The 20281-nt window shown below is 43.4% G+C and overlaps 1 protein-coding gene across 1 annotated transcript; it reads left to right on the top strand.

Moving 5' to 3' along the window:
- The first annotated feature begins 10669 nt into the window (after positions 1-10669).
- On the top strand, positions 10670-14900 carry LOC111975175 (low molecular weight neuronal intermediate filament-like). Its single transcript, XM_024003380.2, has 4 exons — positions 10670-11510; positions 13012-13335; positions 13599-13723; positions 14117-14900. Exons 1-4 carry the CDS (start codon positions 10767-10769, stop codon positions 14460-14462), a joined length of 1539 nt encoding a protein of 512 aa, XP_023859148.1. The 5' UTR covers positions 10670-10766; the 3' UTR covers positions 14463-14900.
- The last annotated feature ends 5381 nt before the right edge of the window (positions 14901-20281 follow it).

A 20281-nucleotide genomic window follows, 5' to 3' on the forward strand; every position in this document is an offset into this window, starting at 1 on the left:
GTTGCAGCACAATGCCAAAGGAACCTCAAACTGTGTCACTGCAGAATCTCGTTAGAACGGGAAGACGGTTGGTACACACCAAAAAAATCCTTCAAAAATAGGAGTATGATTGTTTAGTCTATTTGTGTGGAATGCTGCACTTCTATGTAATTTTAAAACCCTATCCAAAAAGAGAATGAAGTAGCCATGCTAGAAGGGGAATGTTGTGAATTGAGTACACGACTGAGACTGGTGCTATGGGGCAGGTGTATTTATGTCTTGTCACTGTCTTCAGAGAGAAACTATAATGGTTTGGGAGAGGGACGGTTGTTTTTAATGGGAAAACACTGTCGCATTTGTATGGATGTTTTTATTGGTTTACTATTAAAAAGGTGAAAAACAGTATCGCTTTTCAAAGAAAACCTAATATATTATTAAAGCTAAGCATTGTCTGTTATTGGGGAGCCACACACTCCTCTCCTTCCCTCTCTCCCTGTCCATGGCCTGTTTTATACGTCTTCCACTCCTACCTGTGTGTGAATGTGACTCCCATAGAGAAGAGATCCTGATTCATTTCTATGGTGGTTCCCCCCATCCTCCACATGCTGTGGGCCAGCCACCATGGTGCAGAGGGAGCCTGAGGGAGCAGACTGGGCTGTTTGTACAGTATAGCTGCAGCTCTCCTACCTCCCTGTATTACACTCTGTTAACACCCCTGGTGCTTCAGCATCTGCCTTAAGAGCAGGTGTGGATTCTTAAAGAACAAGCAGATCACTGCAGTTGGCTTCTGTGTAGTCCTGTGTAAGCTATATGGGATATCACCCTGGGAATTCAACACATATTTTTTTTTTGTATATTTGGGTTAGGTTCGTACGAAGTGGCGTAAGCCTTAAAACAGACAACTGTAAGAGAACCATAGTAAAGTATATTATATATGAATGTATATAATGTAAGTATAGACGTGTTATTACAAATGTCATTATTTTCATTGTAACTGTCTCGGGTGTGTTGCTCTCCCTCATACGCGCACACACGTTGTCATTCGCGCACGTCCGAAAAACGATGGCTTAAGGGTTTGTTCAACTATTAAAAAGGTGGACGTTTTGTGCACTTACATTTTAGAATTGGGGAATTTGAATATCGACTTTAAAAGAAAGCACTTAAACATTTCGGAGGGAGAGAAAAAAAACGGGGAAATGTGGAACAGTAATTTATATTTGCCAGTGATATGAAAGGAATAAAACATCTCCCAACCTTGTTTACCTAGCTACTTGTCTTTGTGTTTATGACTTGGTCTGATGATTTGAAATATGTATTTATCTATGATTATTCTGATAGCAGATATGTCATGTCTTACCTTAATTGAATACTCAGGCTGTAAATTACTCTGGAAAAGGGTGTCTGCTAAAGGACCGTAATGTAAATCTAATGCAGAAGACATGCCTCTAGTGCCCATATTCTATAGTAGCAATAATCAGCTTGGGTTTGATGAGACCTTTTCAATGTGGAATGATGCCAGACAGGAAAACAAAGCCATCATCTTGGGAGGTAATCAAAGCTAGCTCAGGCAGGCAGAATAGCTCGTTTCTGACAGTAATCTCCTGCTTAAATCCCTGGTTTGACCAGATAAGTCTGCGGCTGTTTAATAACCAGGAGATGGAGGGAGGAGAGGAGGGAGTGATGGAACCTTGATCGGCATCCTTCCTCTCAAAAGTCTGTCGTCCTTTTGCAAACTGCTAAAACACACACACTGGGACACACACACACTGGTATGCACACACACTTGCACATAGTCACAAATGACACATCGCAAAGGAATTTCTTTATCTTGGCACCTTTGTGATGCAGTCTGTCCTTGTCTGGCTGCCAACTCAACGGGAGGAAGATGGAGAGTGCAGTGTGGATATTCTACTATGGATTACTGTTCTTACACCCTCTGATATGATTCCAGCACGCCTCTGACCCTTCTCCCTGGTGACTGAGATTAGTTATTCTTATATATATATAGTTATTAGTTATATGTGTCCAGGTCAGTCTGTATGAGATGCTCACTGCTTATAACCTACTGGCCAAAGGAAATCTGAAGTGGAGGTCCTTTGTAGCTCGTTGGTAGAGCAAGGTGCTTGTAATGCCAAGGTAGTGGGTTCGATTCCCGGGATCAGCTATACATAAAATGTATGCCCGCATGACTAAATTGATTTTTATATTATTGAAGACTTTTTCACTACAGGTTTATTCTGTTCTGAACTAATATAGCAGAAGAAGCATTGGTGCTTTACAGTATTTTGAGTCTACAGGGGATATTCTTAAAGGGGAGTGAGTCTACCCTCACAGGAGGTAGTAGGTCCAGGGGGGGTAAAAACAACTGTCAAGGAAACATTGAATATAATATAGACTCCAAACAAAAGACATGAATGGACAGTCTTTGAATGCCATCAGTGCCATTGTCTCATGGGGCGTACATGTTTTGCATTGCAGTTCTGACCCTAAATGCTTTCCCACAACACTACGCTACCTGATATAGTATTGTCTTTGTCATTGCTGCAATAGCTGGAATAGCCTAGTCTCTACTTGCATCTGTTACTGGTTTGCAGGTCCACTATCGTGTCAGTGTATTGATGGCGAGTGTACAAAGATGGCTTTATCATTGACGTGTGTGCATGCCGTGACAAATGTGTGTGTGTCGGTTGTCTACATTCTGCCAGTGGGATCCGAGTCCCTGTGACCCCTCCATCCCCCTGGCTGTCAAATTAGGCAAATCCATCAGTTTATCCCAACCCTGCAGACCCAACGAACCACAACGTTTGCACACACACACCTAGGCCCGAATAACACTTTGCAATACAATTACAACATGCCCTTGGGAAATAAACATTGAGTACATGACTCTATCATTTATGTGCTTTGAATCCCCACTGCAGATGCTTGCTTTGGGCATGATCCCTAATATGTTTAGAGACTCACACAACAGTCATGCCAGATCGCACCCTCTTATTCAAATGTAAACACTGGCATATGAAACAAAACAGGTAGCTGCAGTTAGGAAGTATTCTCTCTGTGAGATCAAATGGCCTAATTTACAGCAAAAAAATACATACAGACAGAATTCTGGGTCGTTCTACAAATGGAATGCACTTTAATATTTTAAGTAAAAATTGTTTTAACCCTTTTAACCCACTTTCTCAAAGTAATTTTGGAAGACGACTTGCCCTCAGAACAGCCTCAATTCGTCGCATGGACTCGACAAGGTGTCGAAAGTGCTCCACAGAGATGCTGGCCCATGTTGATGCCAATGATTCCCACAGTTGTGTCAAGTTGGCTGGATGTCCTTTGGGTGGTGGACCATTCTTGATACACATGGGAAACTGTTGAGTGTAAAAAACCCAACAGTGTTGCAGTTCTTGACACAAACCTGTGCACATTGCACTTACTACCATACCCCATTCAAAGGCACTTACATCTTTTGACTTGCCCATTCACCCCTCAGAGTTGCACACATACCCGATCCAAGGCTTAAAAATCTCCTACCCTTCATCTACACTGATTGAAGTGGATTTAACAAGCAATATCAATAAGGGATCATAGATTTCACCTATGTCATGGAAAGAGCAGGTGTTCTTAATCTTTTGAACACTCAGTGTACATCTGTTGGCCTTAAAATGAGGGACACTTATGTGAACTGAACTCTTTAAATATGTTGAAACTATTCCATTTGAAATATTTACTTCAAAAGGAACGTTGAACATCTGATAGTCAAAACATAGTGTAAAAGCCGGTGAGCTGTTTCTACTCTTTTTGGACATTTTGTGGTGGAAAACTTTTGCACACAAACTTCCATTCCTCCTGTCACTAGGGGATTTATGGCTGATGTAACTCCCTAGAGTCTATTGATGCATCGGTGCGTCAATCTAATTGATGTAAAAAAGCCCCATCAAAATTGTTCAGTTTAAGCTAGAGATATCTGCATGGGCTGCAACTCAATCCAACGCATCCGCTTATGGCGGCCTTCCACATCTGCGGTGGGAGGTGGCCGAGCTACAGTTGTGTTTGTCAGACCATGAGACATCCCAAAAATTGGTATTCTCACAAAAACGGGACTCATCTGAAGTCGTTACCGTCATTGTGCCAACTTCTGTTTGTAGCATCCAAACCCTCATCAAACTACACACAATACCACATAATAACAAATCAAAAACAGTTTTTAATTTTTTTATTGCAAATTTATAAATAAAAAAAACTGAAATAACACATTTGCATAAGTATTCAGACCATTTACTCAGCACTTTCTTGAAGCACCTTTGGCAGCGATTACAGCCTCGAATCTTCTTGGGTATGACGTCACGTTGTTCGTAACTTGTTTTGAACATAATGTTGCTGCTACCGTCTCTTATGACCGAAAAGAGCTTCTGGACATCAGAACTGCGATTATTCACCTCAGATTATACGAAGAGTTTTTATTCAATGAGTCGGGCGGGACGGATATACTACAGACACCCGACCAGGCCCAGATCCCCGTCATTCGCTGGAAAAGGAAATTTTACGGAACAAGATCAGGGTGCCTTGTGAGGATCAGGCGACGAGTGGCTAATCTGCCTTTGCCTTCCATCCTGCTAGCTAACGTTCAATCGCTGGAAAATAAAAATAAATGGGACGAACTGAAAGCACGTATATCCTATGAACGGGACATTAAAAACTGTAATATCTTATGTTTTACTGAGTCGTGGCTGAACAACAACATTAAGAACATACAGCTGGCGGGTTAAAGACTCTATCGGCAGGATAGAACAGCTGCCTCTGGTAAGACGTTGCAGGGGCATATGCATATATGTAAACAACAGCTGGTGCACGATATCTAAGGACGTCTCAAGGTTTTGCTCGCCAGAGGTAGAGTATGTCATGATAATCTGTAGACCACATTATCTACCTAGAGAGTTTTCATCTGTATTTTTCATAGCTGTCTACATACCACCACAGACCGATGCTGACACTAAAACCACACTCAATGTGCTGTATACCGCCATAAGCAAACAGGAAAACGCTCATCCAGAGGCGGCGCTCCTAGTGGCCGGGGACTTTAATGCAGGGAAACTTAAATCTGTTTTACCTCATTTCTATCAGCATGTTAAATGTGCAACCAGAGGGGAAAAAATTCTAGATCACCTTTACTTCACACACAGAGACGTGTACAAAGCTCTCCCTCACCCTCCATTTGGCAAATCTGACCATAATTCTGCTTACAAGCAAAAATTAAAGCAGGAAGCACCAGTGACTCGGTCTCAAAAAAAAGTGATCAGATGAAGGAGATGCTAAACTGCAGGATTGTGTTGCTAGCACAGAATGGAATATGTTCCGGGACTCTTCCGATGGCATTGAGGAGTACACCACATCAGTCACTGGCTGTATCAATAAGTGCATCGACGACATCGTCCCCACAGTGACTGTACGTACATACCCCAACAAGAAGCTATGGATTACAGGCAATATTCGCAATGAGCTAAAGGGTAGAGCTACCGCTTTCAAGGAGCGGGACTCTAACCCGGAAGCTTCAAAGAAATCTCGGTATGCCCTCCGACGAACCATCAAACAGGCAAAGCGTCAATACAGGACTAAGATTGAATCGTACTATACCGGCTCCAATGCTCATCGAATGTGGGAGGGCTTGTAAACTATTACAGACTACAAAGGGAAGCACAGCTGAGAGCTGCCCAGTGACACGAGCCTACCAGACGAGCTAAATAACTTCTATGCTCGCTTCGAGGCAAGTAACACTGAAACATGCATGAGAGAATCAGCTGTTCCGGACGACTGTGTGATCACACTCTCCGCAGCCGATGTGAGTCAGACCTTTTAAACAGGTCAACATTCACAAGGCCGCAGGGCCAGACGGATTACCAGGACACGTACTCCAAGCATGCGCTGACCAACTGGCAAGTGTCTTCACTGACATTTTCAACCTCTCCTTGTCTGAGTCTGTAATACCAACATGTTTCAAGCAGACCATCATAGTCCCTGTGCCAAAGAACCCTAAGGTAACCTGGCTAAATGATTACCGCCCCGTGGCACTCGCGTCGGTAGCCATGAAGTGCTTTGAAAGGCTGGTCATGGCTCACATCAACAGCATCCTCCTGGACACCCTAGACCCACTCCAATTCGCATACCGCCCCAACAGATCCACAGATGATGTAATCTTAATCGCAGTCCACACTGCCCTTTCTCACCTGGACAAAAGGAACACCTATCGTTGGACTAGTAACCGAAAGGTTGCAAGTTCAAATCCCCGAGCTGACATGGTACAAATCTGTCTTTCTGCCCCTAAACAAGCAGTTAACCCACTGTTCCTAGGCCATCATTGAAAATAAAAATTTGTTCTTAACTGACTTGCCTAGTTAAATAAAAGTAAAATAAATAAAAAATGCTGTTCATCGACTACAGCTCAGCGTTCAACACCATAGTGCCCACGAAGCTCATCACTAAGCTAAGGACTCTGGGACTAAACACCTCCCTCTGCAACTGAATCATGGACTTCCTGACGGGCCGGCCCCAGGTGGTAAGAGTAGGCAACAATACATCTGCCACGCTGATCCTTAGCACTGGGGCCCCTCAGGGGTGTGTACTTAGTCCCCTGTAGTACCTGTTCACCCATGACTGCGTGGCCAAACACGACTCCAACACCATCATTAAGTTTGCTGATGACACAACAGTGGTTGGCCTGATCACCGACAACGATGAGACGGTCTATAAGGAGGAGGTCAGAGAACTGGCAGTGTGGTGCCAGGACAACAACCTCTCCCTCAATGTGAGCAAGACAAAGGAGCTGATCGCGGACTATAGGAAAGGTGGGCCGAACAGGCCTCTGATAACATCGACGGGGCTGTAGTGGAGCGGGTCGAGAGTTTCAAGTTCCTTTGTGTCCACATCACCAACGAACTATCATGATCCAAACATACCAAGACAGTCTTGAAGAGGGCACGACAAAACCTTTTCCCCCTCAGGAGACTGAAAAGATTTGGCATGGGCCCCCAGTTCCTCAAAAGGTTCTACAGCTGCACCATCGAGATCATCCTGACCGGTTGCATCACCGCCTGGTATGGCAACTGCTCGGCATCTGACCGTAAGGCGCTACAGAGGGTAGTGCGAACGGCCCAGTAAATCACTGGGGCCAAGCTTCCTGCCATCCAGGACCTATATAATAGGCGGTGTCAGAGGAAAGCCCATAATATTGTCAGAGACTCCAGTCACCCAAGTTATAGACTGCTTTCTCTGCTACTGCACAGCAAGCGGAACCGGAGTGCCAAGTCTAGGACAAAAAGGCTCCTCAACAATTTCTACCCCCAAGCCATTAGACTGCTGAACAATTCATAAAAATTGCCATCGGACAATTTACATTATGGAGTATTGTGTGTAGATGAGGATTTGTATTTATATAATCCATTTTAGGGGTCTGAATACTTTCCGAATGCACTGTATGTATATAAAAAAAAACTATATTTCCTGTGTTTTCTTTTATGTCCTAGATATCGGACAGACACTTCAAAACTTTATTCCTTATAATTTATTAAGATGAAATTGGCAACCCTGTTACGGTCAACCGTGTTACTTTGACACTTAATTACTTACTATAGTAATTTTTTTATTTCACCTCTTGAGATGGGAAAACGTGTTTTTATGTGGTTGAACATGTTCTTTATGACAGAATGTTAAAATTACGTTAAAAAAGAAAGTGAAATACAAATGTTGCCGAATTGGTAGAAGGACCCCTCTGTCTCATAGTGATTACGTATCGTAGAATATAAAAGATGTGTTAAGCGAGACAGAGGACGTGACTGACAATCCCATCCCTACACTGAGAAAAAGCGTAGGGAAGGTAGGGGCCGTGCTGTGAATGAGGGGGCTTGTTGACAGATGGAGCTGATAGTCTGCATTAGGAGGATGGTCTCTTGGGACCAGAGGGACGAGGTAGTGCACATCAGACAGGATCAGTTGTTTTTAAGGAAGAAAAAAAGATGAACAGAATGGTTACTGGTCAGTAACATACAGTTGGTCTTGGCACAGCTAATTCATGAGCACCTGGCAAATCAAAGCACCTGGGATAGGAACGTTTTAAAGGAGCCTTTTGACTGAGAGCCTAAGCATGGAGATACTACAGACATTGTAGATCAATACCGCAGCATTCAAAGGAAATTGCTCTCAAAGTGGTACTGCTTTTCAAAAATGGCATTTGTCCCAACAGGAAAGGAACTGCAGACTGCAAAGTGAATGCATGTGAATCACACATTTAATTTACAAATCTCATCGATTAAAAAAAAAGCATCCTCTTTACACCTTGACAGCAGTGAGTTGTTTTCAGGTTCTCTTTTTCAGTACAACAAATGTTCCCATTTCGAGGTTCACTAACTTGCTGAACTGGAGCAGGAGAAAGGAAGACTGGAAGACACAAACGTTGGCCTAGAAAGAGGTGATACCTCTACCTGCTGAGTCGTCTCCTGTCTCAATGGGCCTTTTGTTGCTGCCTGCTGTTGGAGCTGCTGGAAATGGCTGGCCTGAGCTTGCTGGTGAGGTGCGGCAGGGTTTGTGTAGCACAGGAGGTTGGTGGCACCTTAATTGGGGAGGACGGGCTCGTGGTAATGACTGGAGAGGAATTAGTGGAATGGTGGAATGGTATCAAATACATCAACCACATTGTTTCCATGTGTTTGATGCCATTTCATTTACTCCGTTCCAGCCATTATTATGAGCCGTCCTCCCCTCAGCAGCCTCCACTGGTATAGGTAGGGGTGTGGGATGTGTGTATGTCTCACACGCTAATGATGAGGTGTTTTTGATAGAGGAGGTGTAGGCTGGAACTATGTGGGAGTGCTGAAGGTACATGTCTGTACATGTGGGTGACACTGTGTTCTGGATGTCAAGGTGACTTTGGTTGAAGTCTGGTGATTATGTCTGGGAGCATATGAGCTGAGAGTTGCCTGCTATAAAACAGAGAGAGGATTCAAATACATGCCATAAGCAAACAATGCGATGTCTATGAAGAGACCATTGTGAGTGAAAGAATGAATGGTATGAAAGAAGGAAATAAGGACAGTCATTTTTTCTTATGAAGGAAGATCTCAGGATAGACAGCCTGTCTAGCTGCTGATGGTGATTGGTCAGTGTAGAAGTAGAGAGGAGGTTATCCCATTGTTTACTTGGCCTGGCATCTCTCAAAGCCAAGTGGAGATGTTGCACATTACTAAGAATATTCTGCCCTCTAGTGGTTAAAATGGGACGTTTGCAAATGCGTCGCATCGACTTTAACATTTGTATTAGATCATGGTAAACAAGGCATCTACAGTGTAAATATTTTTGACTTTTTTCAACAGTATTTTATTTTCTGTTCAGATAATAACCATGATTACTCCTTGTTGGTGCATTTGTGGTTCCATATGTAAAGCCTCAGTGACATGATTAAATTTGATTAGGAATAACTTGATCATCAGGATATGCCCTTGCCCAAGTTACAATCTGCTGCAATATTATAATAGCATATAGTTCAAGCGATCAATATCTCATAAATCTTCAAGGGCAAGGCTACCTCATCAGCATTAAAAGTGACTAAACAACTAGTTTAGAATGTGTTATTATCTTCATGAATACCTAAAAAATGTCAAAGTGCAAATGCAAATTCAGAATGTGTTGAATGTTTACTATATGGGATAAGATAGCTATTGGGCTATGCGTTCTGCAGTCCCGACAGCTCTGGGCGCGTGTGCTTTACCCTCTAAATGGGGTAACCTGGATCAGGGCCAAGGCCAGATCCAGCAGGTCGAGTCATCGCGCGAGAAGAAGACAGCGCTGCACCATGAATAATCCTCTCTCATGTGCTGAATCATCGCACAAAAGTGCTTTGTGATTCTGGAAAATGCCTGCAGGACTGACCCATTTCACAGGCTTATGTTTTCAATGTAGTGTATAGGCTAAACTTGATAATAGGTGTTAGGATATTAAGTGACTTGCATTTATTTAATGTGATGTGTGGGCATTGGGGAGTCATGCAAACAGACCTTTGTGTCTGTGTCTCTTCCTGTATTCAGACACTGCGGTGGTTGGGCACGAAAGGTGCATGGCTGCAGACTGCAATACAGCAGTACCGTTTATACATACTCAGACCTGGCACACAGTTCACATGCATCGATCCGATACCTGGACTGCTGGGACAGCACGGCAAAACGGTAATGACCGTGTTTACTGGGATCGGATAACCTGCATGGGAAGTTTCACAAAACTTAATCAGAAATAGTCTAGGCAATGTCAATTTGGCCTATTATGTCCTAAGTTGGCCTCGGTATCAAAATGTAATAGTAAAGTCATTTTTCGCTTTAATTAGTATAATCATTATCATCAGGATATTAGTAGGCCTGACCTTTTGGTCTTATTATAAATAACTATTTACATGTCCCCTGTAAGTCATCATTTTATGCTCTCGCATTGACCAAAGGTCTATCTTGGCTTGTCTGTACAGCATGGATTAGCCTAAAATACTTACAAGTTTAATTCGTGTTGCCCTGAGAATAGCTCTTTTTGCATGAGCTTGCAGGTTCCCCTTACCCTGCTCCTGCCCCTGCGTCAAATGATGCTCGAGTTTCATCACTATAAAAGTACCTGTCTTTGCCAGACATCACTCGTATCTCACTTCCTTTCTCTTTCTCTCTCCCACACTCCCACACTCCACACACACTCTCACACGGGGCAGTGAGAAGGGACTCCGCAAGCAGCAAGGGTCAGACTAGCATTCCACTTCTCCACCTGCAAACATGAGTTACTCCGGCGACGTCTACTCCAGCAGTTCCTATCGGAAGATCTTCGGGGATGCGCCCCGGAGCTCCGGCCGCATGTCGGTGGGCAGCAGCCCCTCTCGCCTGTCCGGTGGATACCGCTCCAGCGGCTCACACCGCAACTATAGCTCCCCATCCATGGTCACATCCTCCGGCTACCGCAAGGCGGGTGCCGGGCGCAACTTTCACTCCTCCATGCCCGACTCCATGGACTTGACCCAGTCCACGGCCGTCACCAACGAGATGAAAATCATCCGCACCAACGAGAAGGAGCAGCTCCAGGGCTTGAACGACCGCTTCGTCTCCTTCATTGAGAAGGTCCACAACCTGGAGCAGCAGAACAAGGTTCTGGAAGCCGAGGTGACTCTACTGCGCCAACGCCACACAGAGCCCTCCCGTCTGCACGACTTGTACGAGCAGGAGATCCGGGAGCTGAGGGCGCGGGTCGAGGAGCTGACGCACGAAAAGAGCCAGATGCACCTGGACTGCGTGCAGATGAATGAGATGCTGGACCGCGTGAAGGAGAAGCTGGACGAGGAGACGAGGCTCCGCGAGGAGGCGGAGGGCACCCTGAAGAGCTACCGTAAGGACGTGGATGACGCCACGATGTCCCGACTCGAGCTGGAGAAGAAAGTCGAGTCACTGCTGGATGAGATCGCCTTCCTCAGGAAAGTGCACGAGGAGGAGCAGCAAGAGCTGCAGGCTTCCCTGCAAGCCACACAGGTGCCAACATCACATCACCCTTCATGACCCCCATCAGTTGTCACTTGTCACCCTCATCTCCCCATCTCGCCGCCTCCAAATATCCTAACAAATATACACCAAGGGAAAAGTTAGGCAATGTATGTTTTGATGATAACTTTTATCATTTATGGTGATAACCAGCTCTAAATAACTAACACTGTTCATAGCGTGTTATCATATGGCTGTCTTATCATTCACATTCACTGTGGATCCACGTTCACTGAGTCAAAGTTAATTCACAGCACATGCGCTGTCCTTGGTGCTGAAGCCAGTGAACACTGCGCACTGCGATAAGTGGCAGTAAATTTTACGGCACTGCGGTTCTGCGTAAAACAGCACCACGCAGTACTCCCTCTCCTCTGTCAATTCAAACCCAGCATTGACATAGGACACTAACTATATATAAACTATGAGGGAAGTTGTATAACTATAAAATATAATTGAAATGGTGTAAATGGTTACTGAAAATCGATTCTGTGCATAGTCTGAAAGTGTTATACAGTCTAACGCAAGAGCCAGTGTGCTAAAAAGAGGGAGTGGGAGGGAGATCGAGAGGGAGGGAGAAAGAGGGGGAGCATTTGGGTTGATAGGGATGCTAGCGCTCCCACTGATGATGCAGAGAAATAGTAGCGCAATATCTAGGTGTGGTCGACCTAGCATGTAGGGGGAGAAATAGGATAGGGTCAACTCAGAACGTATACAAAAATTAAGATTAATCAATGCCCTTGTTGAATTTTACGTAGTCAATCTCATGATGATCAACTACCACAATCACACTTTGTAAACACATTTTACAGGACGATTTCTATAGGTTAATTACTGATAATTACATTTTGGATAGATCATTGGATAAGGTGATAGCACTCTAAATGCTTTTCTTTAAATAAAAAATAAGTCTGATGTACAATTTAATATCAATTGATGCAACAGAGAATTTTCATTATTGGATAGATAATTAAGTGTTTGTTTTCTCCAGGGGCTTTTCTATTGCCCTGCTGGAGATATAATTGCCATGGAAGCGATTGAAAGCAACACCCATGGTGGTGCACAGAGCCCTGACTCAGGGATCAATACATCAGCCCTCAGTATTTTACCTCACTGGATAGATCACATTAGCCCAAGGCTCATAGCTCCCATGTGTCTACTATAAGCCCATGATGGTCTGTGTGGTTTGACATAGATTTCAATAGTGATTATCAAACCTTTTACTATATTTAGTTAAAGAACAACAACAAAAAATGGATGTGGCAACAATTTTGGTTTGGATTTATTATAATAGCCTACTTCACATTTACAGTAAATTAGAATTAATACGAACATAAAAAGAATAATATAATAACGAATACTAAAGCAAAATATTATCATATTTGAATCTCCGCTACACTACAAATATGTATATATTTAGCCATTGAAGCATTCTCTTCACACCTGGTAACCATACCCAACCCTGACTAACCCCTCTGTCCCTACCTGGTCCCAGGTTTCAGTGGAGATGGACATGAGGGATGGTAAACCCGACCTGGCCGTGGCCCTGAAGGACATCCGTGCCCAGTACGAGGTCCTGTCAGCCAAGAATCAGAACCAGGCCGAGGAGTGGTACCGCTCTAAGTTTGCCAGTGTGAACGAGGCGGCCTCCCGCAACCAGGACCAGGTGAAGCATAGCAGGGAGGAGCTAAATGAGTATCGCAGGCAGGTGCAGGCCCGCAGCCTGGAGATCGAGGCTCTCAGGGGCCACAACGAGGCCCTGGAGAGGCAGATGGCTGAGATGGAGGACCGCCATAGCAACGAGATGGGAGAGATGCAGGTACGTGGAGTAGGACAGGCTGGCTATTACTGTATACCACAGTAATTGCTACAGTACAGGGTTTAACCTGTGGATTTTATAGAATTATCCCCTCCTAAGTAACAGGTGTATATCACAGATGGTATGTGTGATGTCATTTCAATTGCACTGTAGCACAACACATGTAAAAAGGTATTAGGAAATGTATGTTGTGAGGTATTAGGAAATGAACATAGTGAGGTATTTATCATTAGTAACACATCCTGATGTTAATCTGCCTGCAGGAGACCATCCAGGAGCTTGAGTCTGCCCTCCGCAGCACCAAGGGGGAGATGTCCCGTCACTTGCGTGACTACCAGGACCTGTTGAATGTCAAGATGGCCCTGGACATTGAGATCGCTGCTTACAGGTTCGTCATCACCTAGTCTGCGTCAATATGTCTGATAATGTTAAGTCCGCATTCAGCATATTGTTGATCCAAACCACAGTGCCTTTCCTGTACTCTGAACACCTTTTTAACATTTGAATTCCAAGTCAGCAGAGTGCTTTGAAAAGTATGAATGGTTGGAATTTGATACATTTGTTAACTGACTCTCTTCCTCTGATTTAGTCAGTATATTAGTCAGCTCAGCAATCAGGCCACTGTTGATGCACCACAGTGTCTCTTTAAAAGATTTATGAGCACCCCCCCCCCTTTTCTAAACATTTGAATACCTCGTCAGCACAGCAATAGAATTTAATAAATGTTTGTAAACTGACTTTCTCTTCCTCTACATCTCTCCATCTTCATCCCCCTCTTTAGGAAGCTGCTGGAAGGTGAAGAGTGCCGTCTGAGTACAGTTGGCGGAAATATCTTGCAGTCAGGTTACTCTGGCTTCTCCTATTCGTCCAGCCGCTCCTACGCCCTGGGTTCCTCCGCCCCTTACAGGATGAGGGGAGCCAAGCCTGAGGAACCAGAGAAGGAGGAGGATGAGGAAGAGAAGGAGGAAGAGGAGAACGAGGAAGAAGGAGAGGAGGGAGGGGATGGAGAGGAGAATGCGGTGGAGAATGGAGAGGGAGATGAGGAGGAAGATGAGGAAGAGGAGGATGACGTTCAGAAGAAGAAGGAAGAGAAGGGGGGTGCTCCCAGCAAGAGCACCAAGAGCTAAACTGCTTGTGTCATCGATCATCAATGCCTTTCGCCCTACTACAGTCCACTCATTCACTCATATGGATCCCTTCCCTGTCACCTCATTTCTGATCACAAGGACAAACACGCACATACACTTAACGTACTCACGCCAGATGCCTCACACACACGTACCTTCTCCTCTCGTTCTCTGGGTATCAATTATCAGCTGTGTGGTGGTAAACAGAAAGACAGACAACGCAGAGAGGTGTATTACCCTGCCAGAAGATAAACCTGTAGCTACATTTTCTCAGGATTCTATGTCACGGTTTTACTCCATAGATGATGGTTACCACAGGGAGCAGAGAGAAGGTGGTCAACATTACAGTATTAAGCCAGTCAGTCAGCAAGAGAATGCCTTAAAGCAAGTATGATGTCAGATTAAGAAGTCAGGGATGATGTCGCCCAGTAAGGTCCCGTCTTTATGTACCATTAATGATATGAGATGTGGTTATTAAGAGCAATTCAATTGTAATCTTGAAAGTAATAGTACGATACTGGTAGTAGCACACAGACTATGCCTACTATATGCACAGAGGTCTAGAGCATAGAGCTTTACTAACGTTTACCAGTCCAACATTTAAGGTGCTTTTTGAAGAAAGACATTTTAAAAAGTTGGAAACATCTAAGGTAATTTGATTGTAGAAAATGCTCTTTAAACCTTTTCATGAATGTTAGCGTATAATATTGGGCACACAGAATCCAGAACATGCCCATCGGTGCAATACCGTATTCTGAGCTGAAGATACAAACTGGCACACTGAATGCTCCTCCCTCCTCTCTTTTTCATTCACAGGAGAAAGATATAGAATGTTCTGTCCATTGACCCACTTTCTTTTCCATCACTTTTCATCACCAGAAAAGTAAATATTTCACCACTCACCTTCCCCCCTCTCTCTGTCACTGCGAATGTCATAGCACGGCAAAATGACAACATGGATTCTAGAAAACAGTACATGAAATCATAGCATTTATTTGGGAGGGTTCTAATTTCAAAGATAGGAGATAAGTGCATTGTGCAGTACCTCTTCTGTGTTCAGAAGGACACCTTTCAGGAATGAAAAATGTAGAGTTTTAAAATGCTGCTATTTATCACACTATACCCTTATATTTGATGTTGAAATACCCTCTCTTGATTGATTCATTTGTCACTGAATGGATATGCCCTCAAAGTAAGATAAGTCTCTAAACCTGAGGTAAATGTCTCTCCTAGTCCCTTCCTTTCCTCAGAGCAGTCTAAGTCTTGTTTGTTTACTATCTGCGGTCGTTTAGTGCTCTGTACCCTACGACCTTCTGGCTGGTGGTTTGAGTGGTAGAGTGTGTGTTGTTAAGTCCCAAATGGTACCCTATTCTGTATTTTCTGCACTACTTTTGATCAGAGCCCATCGGGATGCTGCCTGTGTTTGCTTCTAGCAGTGTGCTCTGCTCCAGACAGTTAAGAGGCCTGTGGCTGCTGTGAAGGACAGCTGGAGGTGACAATGAGTGAGAGACAGCCCTCCACTCTGACTGCATCACAGGCGGCCGGCCGGTGGCACCTTAATTGGGGAGTACGGTCTCATAGTAATCGCTGGAATGGAATGGTATCAAACACACCAAACACATGGTTTCTATGTGGTTGATAACATTCCATTCACTCCATTCAAGTCATTATGAGCCGTCCTCCCCTCAGCAGCCTCGTGTGGACTGCAGGACCAAGTGGCAGACGGTGCAGACGCCACTGGGGTCATGGGTGGTCACATGATGCTGCGCCACAGATAAGGGCTATTATCACCATATACCCCCCCCCCCCCCCCCCCCCCCCCCCCCCCCCCCCCCCCCCCCCCCCACCACCACTACCACAGTCTGAGATGGACAGCGACAGTATGTACACAGGATACCCTAGGCAGACATATCGTAGCTGCACGAGAGGGACCTTAATAGCATACTGTAAGTTATATGGCCGGCTAGCTTCTATCATGGTGCTGCGCTATCGATATCAGGACTATCTGTGGGTCAGGATACAGTGAGTGACTGCACAGATATGTAAGGTTATAAAGAATGAGTGAAAATGTTAAAGAAGGAGACATTTATGATTTACAGTGATAAAAGGAAAAGTGTTGCAGGAAGTATGTTTAGGGAAAGAAAAATACATGGAAAACCCCAAATGGAATGTACTCTAGAATCCTATACTGTAGTAAAATGGAATGGACTCTAGAATCCTATACTGTAGTAAAATGGAATGGACTCTAGAATCCTATACTGTAGTAAAATGACCTGTCCTCCAAAATGTTTGTAAACTTACCGTGGGCAAATGTATAGCTTCACAGAATGTTAAATGTTCTTTTTTTGAGACTGGCACACACTGTGGAAGGCCTTATCTTTAACCGTTGTAGATATCACTCCTTTTTTCTTTCCTTGAGAAATGAATCAATTGACAAGCATTGACTGCATGGCCTGATTCTTGGGAGCTTGAAAACTGGGGATGGGATAGATTTTGCTTGTTGAGTGTAAAAAAAGATAATTGCCTTAACCATGATCAAAACAATAAAACAACCTTTTCACTTGCATTTCACATGTTACCGAGGTGGTTCAGGAGCGTTGACACAGACCATTAATTCTGCTATACTACTGTGACTGTATGTGCTGCTGTCTCATGCAGTGATATTCCTCCCAAAGCCAAATAAAGCAATTTATTAACCAAACACTCACAACCATCGTCAGTGTCTTCAATTATTATGGTAACATCTAAACCATTGTCACGTTCTGACCATAGTTCTTGTGTGTTTTACTTGTTTTAGTGTTGGTCAGGACGTGAGCTGGGTGGGCATTCTATGTTGTGTGTCTAGTTTGTCTGTTTCTATGTTTGGCCTAATATGGTTCTCAATCAGAGGCAGGTGTTTTGTGTTGTCTCTGATTGGGAATTATATTTAGGTGGCTTGTTTTGTGTTGGGGTTTGTGGGTGGTTGTTTCCTGTCTTTGTGTTCGTTTCACCAGAGAGGACTGTTTCGGTTTGCCACTTTTGTTAAGTGTTCACAGTTTCGTTTATTAAACATGTTGAGCACTGGCTACGTTGCGTGTTGGTCCGATCCCTGCTACACCTTCTCTTCTCGTGAAGAGGAGGAAGGCTGCCGTTACAACCATACTACATAAGCTACAGTATCTCTGTACATATGGTACTGGTACTGACCCTGTATATAGTATTCTTACTTACTTCATCGTGTTCTTCTTATTTTTAGATCTTGTGTGTTTTTGTTCTACCTTGTTCTTTTTTGTATTACATTGTTATTGATTACTGCATTGTTGGGGTTAAAGCTTGCAAGAAAGACATTACACTGTACTTGTGTAGACTCCTAGAAAAAAGGGTTCTTTGGCTGTCCCCATTGGAAAACACTTTTTTGTTCTAGGTAGAACCCCTTTTGGTTCAAGGTAGACCTGTTTTTGTTTCCAGGTAGAACCCTCTGTAGAAAGGGTTCTACATGGACCCAAACGGGTTCTACCTGCAACCAAAAAGGGTTCTTCAAAGTGTTCTCCTATGGGGACACCTTTAAGGTTATGGATAGCAACTGTTTTCCTAAGAGTATATGTGACATTAAAACTTGAAAAAATTTCTGACTGGGCACAGCCAGGTTAGAACAAGAAGGGAAAATCAAAAAACAATAGTATAATATTTGTAGCATTTTGTATTGAAAATGCATGCAGTAGACATGACAAATGTTAAAGCTAGAATCCTTTGTTGAAACAATAATAAAGCGGTAATCCCACCTCAGTTTGGTAAAAAGCTGAAAAAAAACGTTTTAGCCAAGAAGTTTTAGCCAATAAGAAGAAGAGACTTGCTTGGGCCAAGAAACACAAGCAATGGACATTAGACCAGTGGAAATCTGTCCTTTGGTCAGATGAGTCAAAATGTTCGATTTTTGGTTCCAACCGCAGTGTCTTTGTGAGATGCGGAGTAGGTGAATGGATGATCTCCGCATGTGTAGTTCCCACCGTGAAGCATGGAGGACGAGATGTGATGGTGTGGGGGTGCTTTGCTGGTGACACTGTCAGTGATTTATTTAGAATTCAAGGCGCACTTAAACAGCATGGCTACCACAGCATTCTGCAGCGATACGCCATCCCATCTGGTTTGTGCTTAGTGGGACTATCATTTGTTTTCAACAGAACACAGACACAACACACCTCCAGGCTGCGTAAGGGAAATTTGATCAAGAATGAGAGTGATGCTGCATCAGATGACCTGGCCTCCACAATCATCCGACCTCAACCCAATTGAGATAGTTTGGGATGAGTGAAGAAAAAGCAGCCAACAATTGCTCAGCATATGTGGGAACTCTTTTAAGACTGTTGGAAAAGCATTCCAGGTGAAGCTGGTTAAGAGAATGCCAAGAGTGTGTAAAGCTGTCATCATGACAATGGGTGGCTACTTTGAAGAATCTCAAATATAAAATATATTATGATTTGTTTAACACTTTCTTTGGTTACTACATGATTCCATATGTGTTATTTCATAGTTTTGATGTCTTCACTATTATTCTACAATGTAGAAAATAGTACAAATAAAGAAAAAACCCTTGAACGAGTAGGTTCTCAACTCATGAGGCATTTCTAAGTTATATTCTTCAAGAATAGATGGGTATGTACTATATTATTAATTTAAAAGTCCAAAAATGGATGTAGCAAATCAGGATTCTAGCTGTAAAGTGAAACATACCGTGATATCAACTCATTACTTCACTAATGGACATGGCAAAAGAGATAAATAATAGTCCACAAAAAGAACAAATCAATTACATGGACTTTACTTGAATTGCCTGCCCATCCTCCCTTGCTGAACCATTAGCATGACATAGCATATATTATTGGCAGTCATGCCGCTGACAACTATTTTCACCAACTCACTGACCTGAGAGCAATAGGCACACCTATAATAAACTATAAACTATAATAGCTGATATGATATAGCAATTTGGGTTGTCCAACCAGTAATGACTATACCACACAATAACACATCACAGTTACATTATATCACTCACTGACAAGTTGCTATGATAATGTGAAGTAGACATGATGTATTACTGTAGTGTAGTTAGTTGGGAGAAAGTTCTACAAACTGCCCCACCAGACTTAAAGTGATTTATTTATTGTATGAAGTCAGTTGGGTCTCTAGATGAGTTGGATGTCTTTGTCCCAAATGTCACCCTATTCCCTATTTAGTGCACTACTTTTGACCAGGGCCTATAGGGAATAAGGTGCCATTTGGGACGCAAACGATATCTCCCCATCTCAGCACTCTCTTTCTCTGCTGCCTGTCTGACTCAAAGGTATACGATGGGAGGAGAATGCAAGATGGCTGACAGTAGCAGAGTGTCCACCAGCGCTGCTGTCAGAAGCAAATACTTGATCTCAGAACGGAAATCTTTACTCTTTGCACAGCCACTCAGTAATACTGTGTGGGCAAATAGGCATCAGCGCATTGACAAAAGGCCGTTATCAGCAGAAAGGCCAGATCAATGAAACTGAAAACATGACTACACCTGCAAGAGGAAACGTAAGACCTTGGTATCATATGAACTAGATTATGGTCAACTTTACTGTGAGAACGCTTGTGAGATTATGGTGAAATTATAGCGACAGTCTGAATGTAACTACTCTATGCATCTGTCTCTCGCTCTCTCTGTGTATGCGTGTGTCAGTGTTGGGGATTAGTGAACTATATGTAGTTCAACTAATAATTTAACTACATTTTGCAATAGCTTGGTGGTAGTTGAACTAAATTCTAATCTAGGTAGTGTTTTTAGTAGGTTTTTTTGCCATGTAGTG

The sequence above is a fragment of the Salvelinus sp. IW2-2015 genome, linkage group LG15 (genome assembly GCF_002910315.2).
Source record: "Salvelinus sp. IW2-2015 linkage group LG15, ASM291031v2, whole genome shotgun sequence".
NCBI lineage: Eukaryota > Metazoa > Chordata > Actinopteri > Salmoniformes > Salmonidae > Salvelinus > Salvelinus sp. IW2-2015.

What these genes read in the sequence shown, in the direction of transcription:
- LOC111975175 (XM_024003380.2), top strand. Translation starts at nt 10,767, where the DNA reads ATGAGTTACTCCGGCGACGTCTACTCCAGCAGTTCCTATCGGAAGATC. An exon ending in ACGAGATGGGAGAGATGCAG is followed by an intron (nt 13,336 to 13,598) that starts GTACGTGGAGTA and finishes ATCTGCCTGCAG; the next exon opens with GAGACCATCCAGGAGCTTGA. An exon ending in ATTGAGATCGCTGCTTACAG is followed by an intron (nt 13,724 to 14,116) that starts GTTCGTCATCAC and finishes CCCCCTCTTTAG; the next exon opens with GAAGCTGCTGGAAGGTGAAG.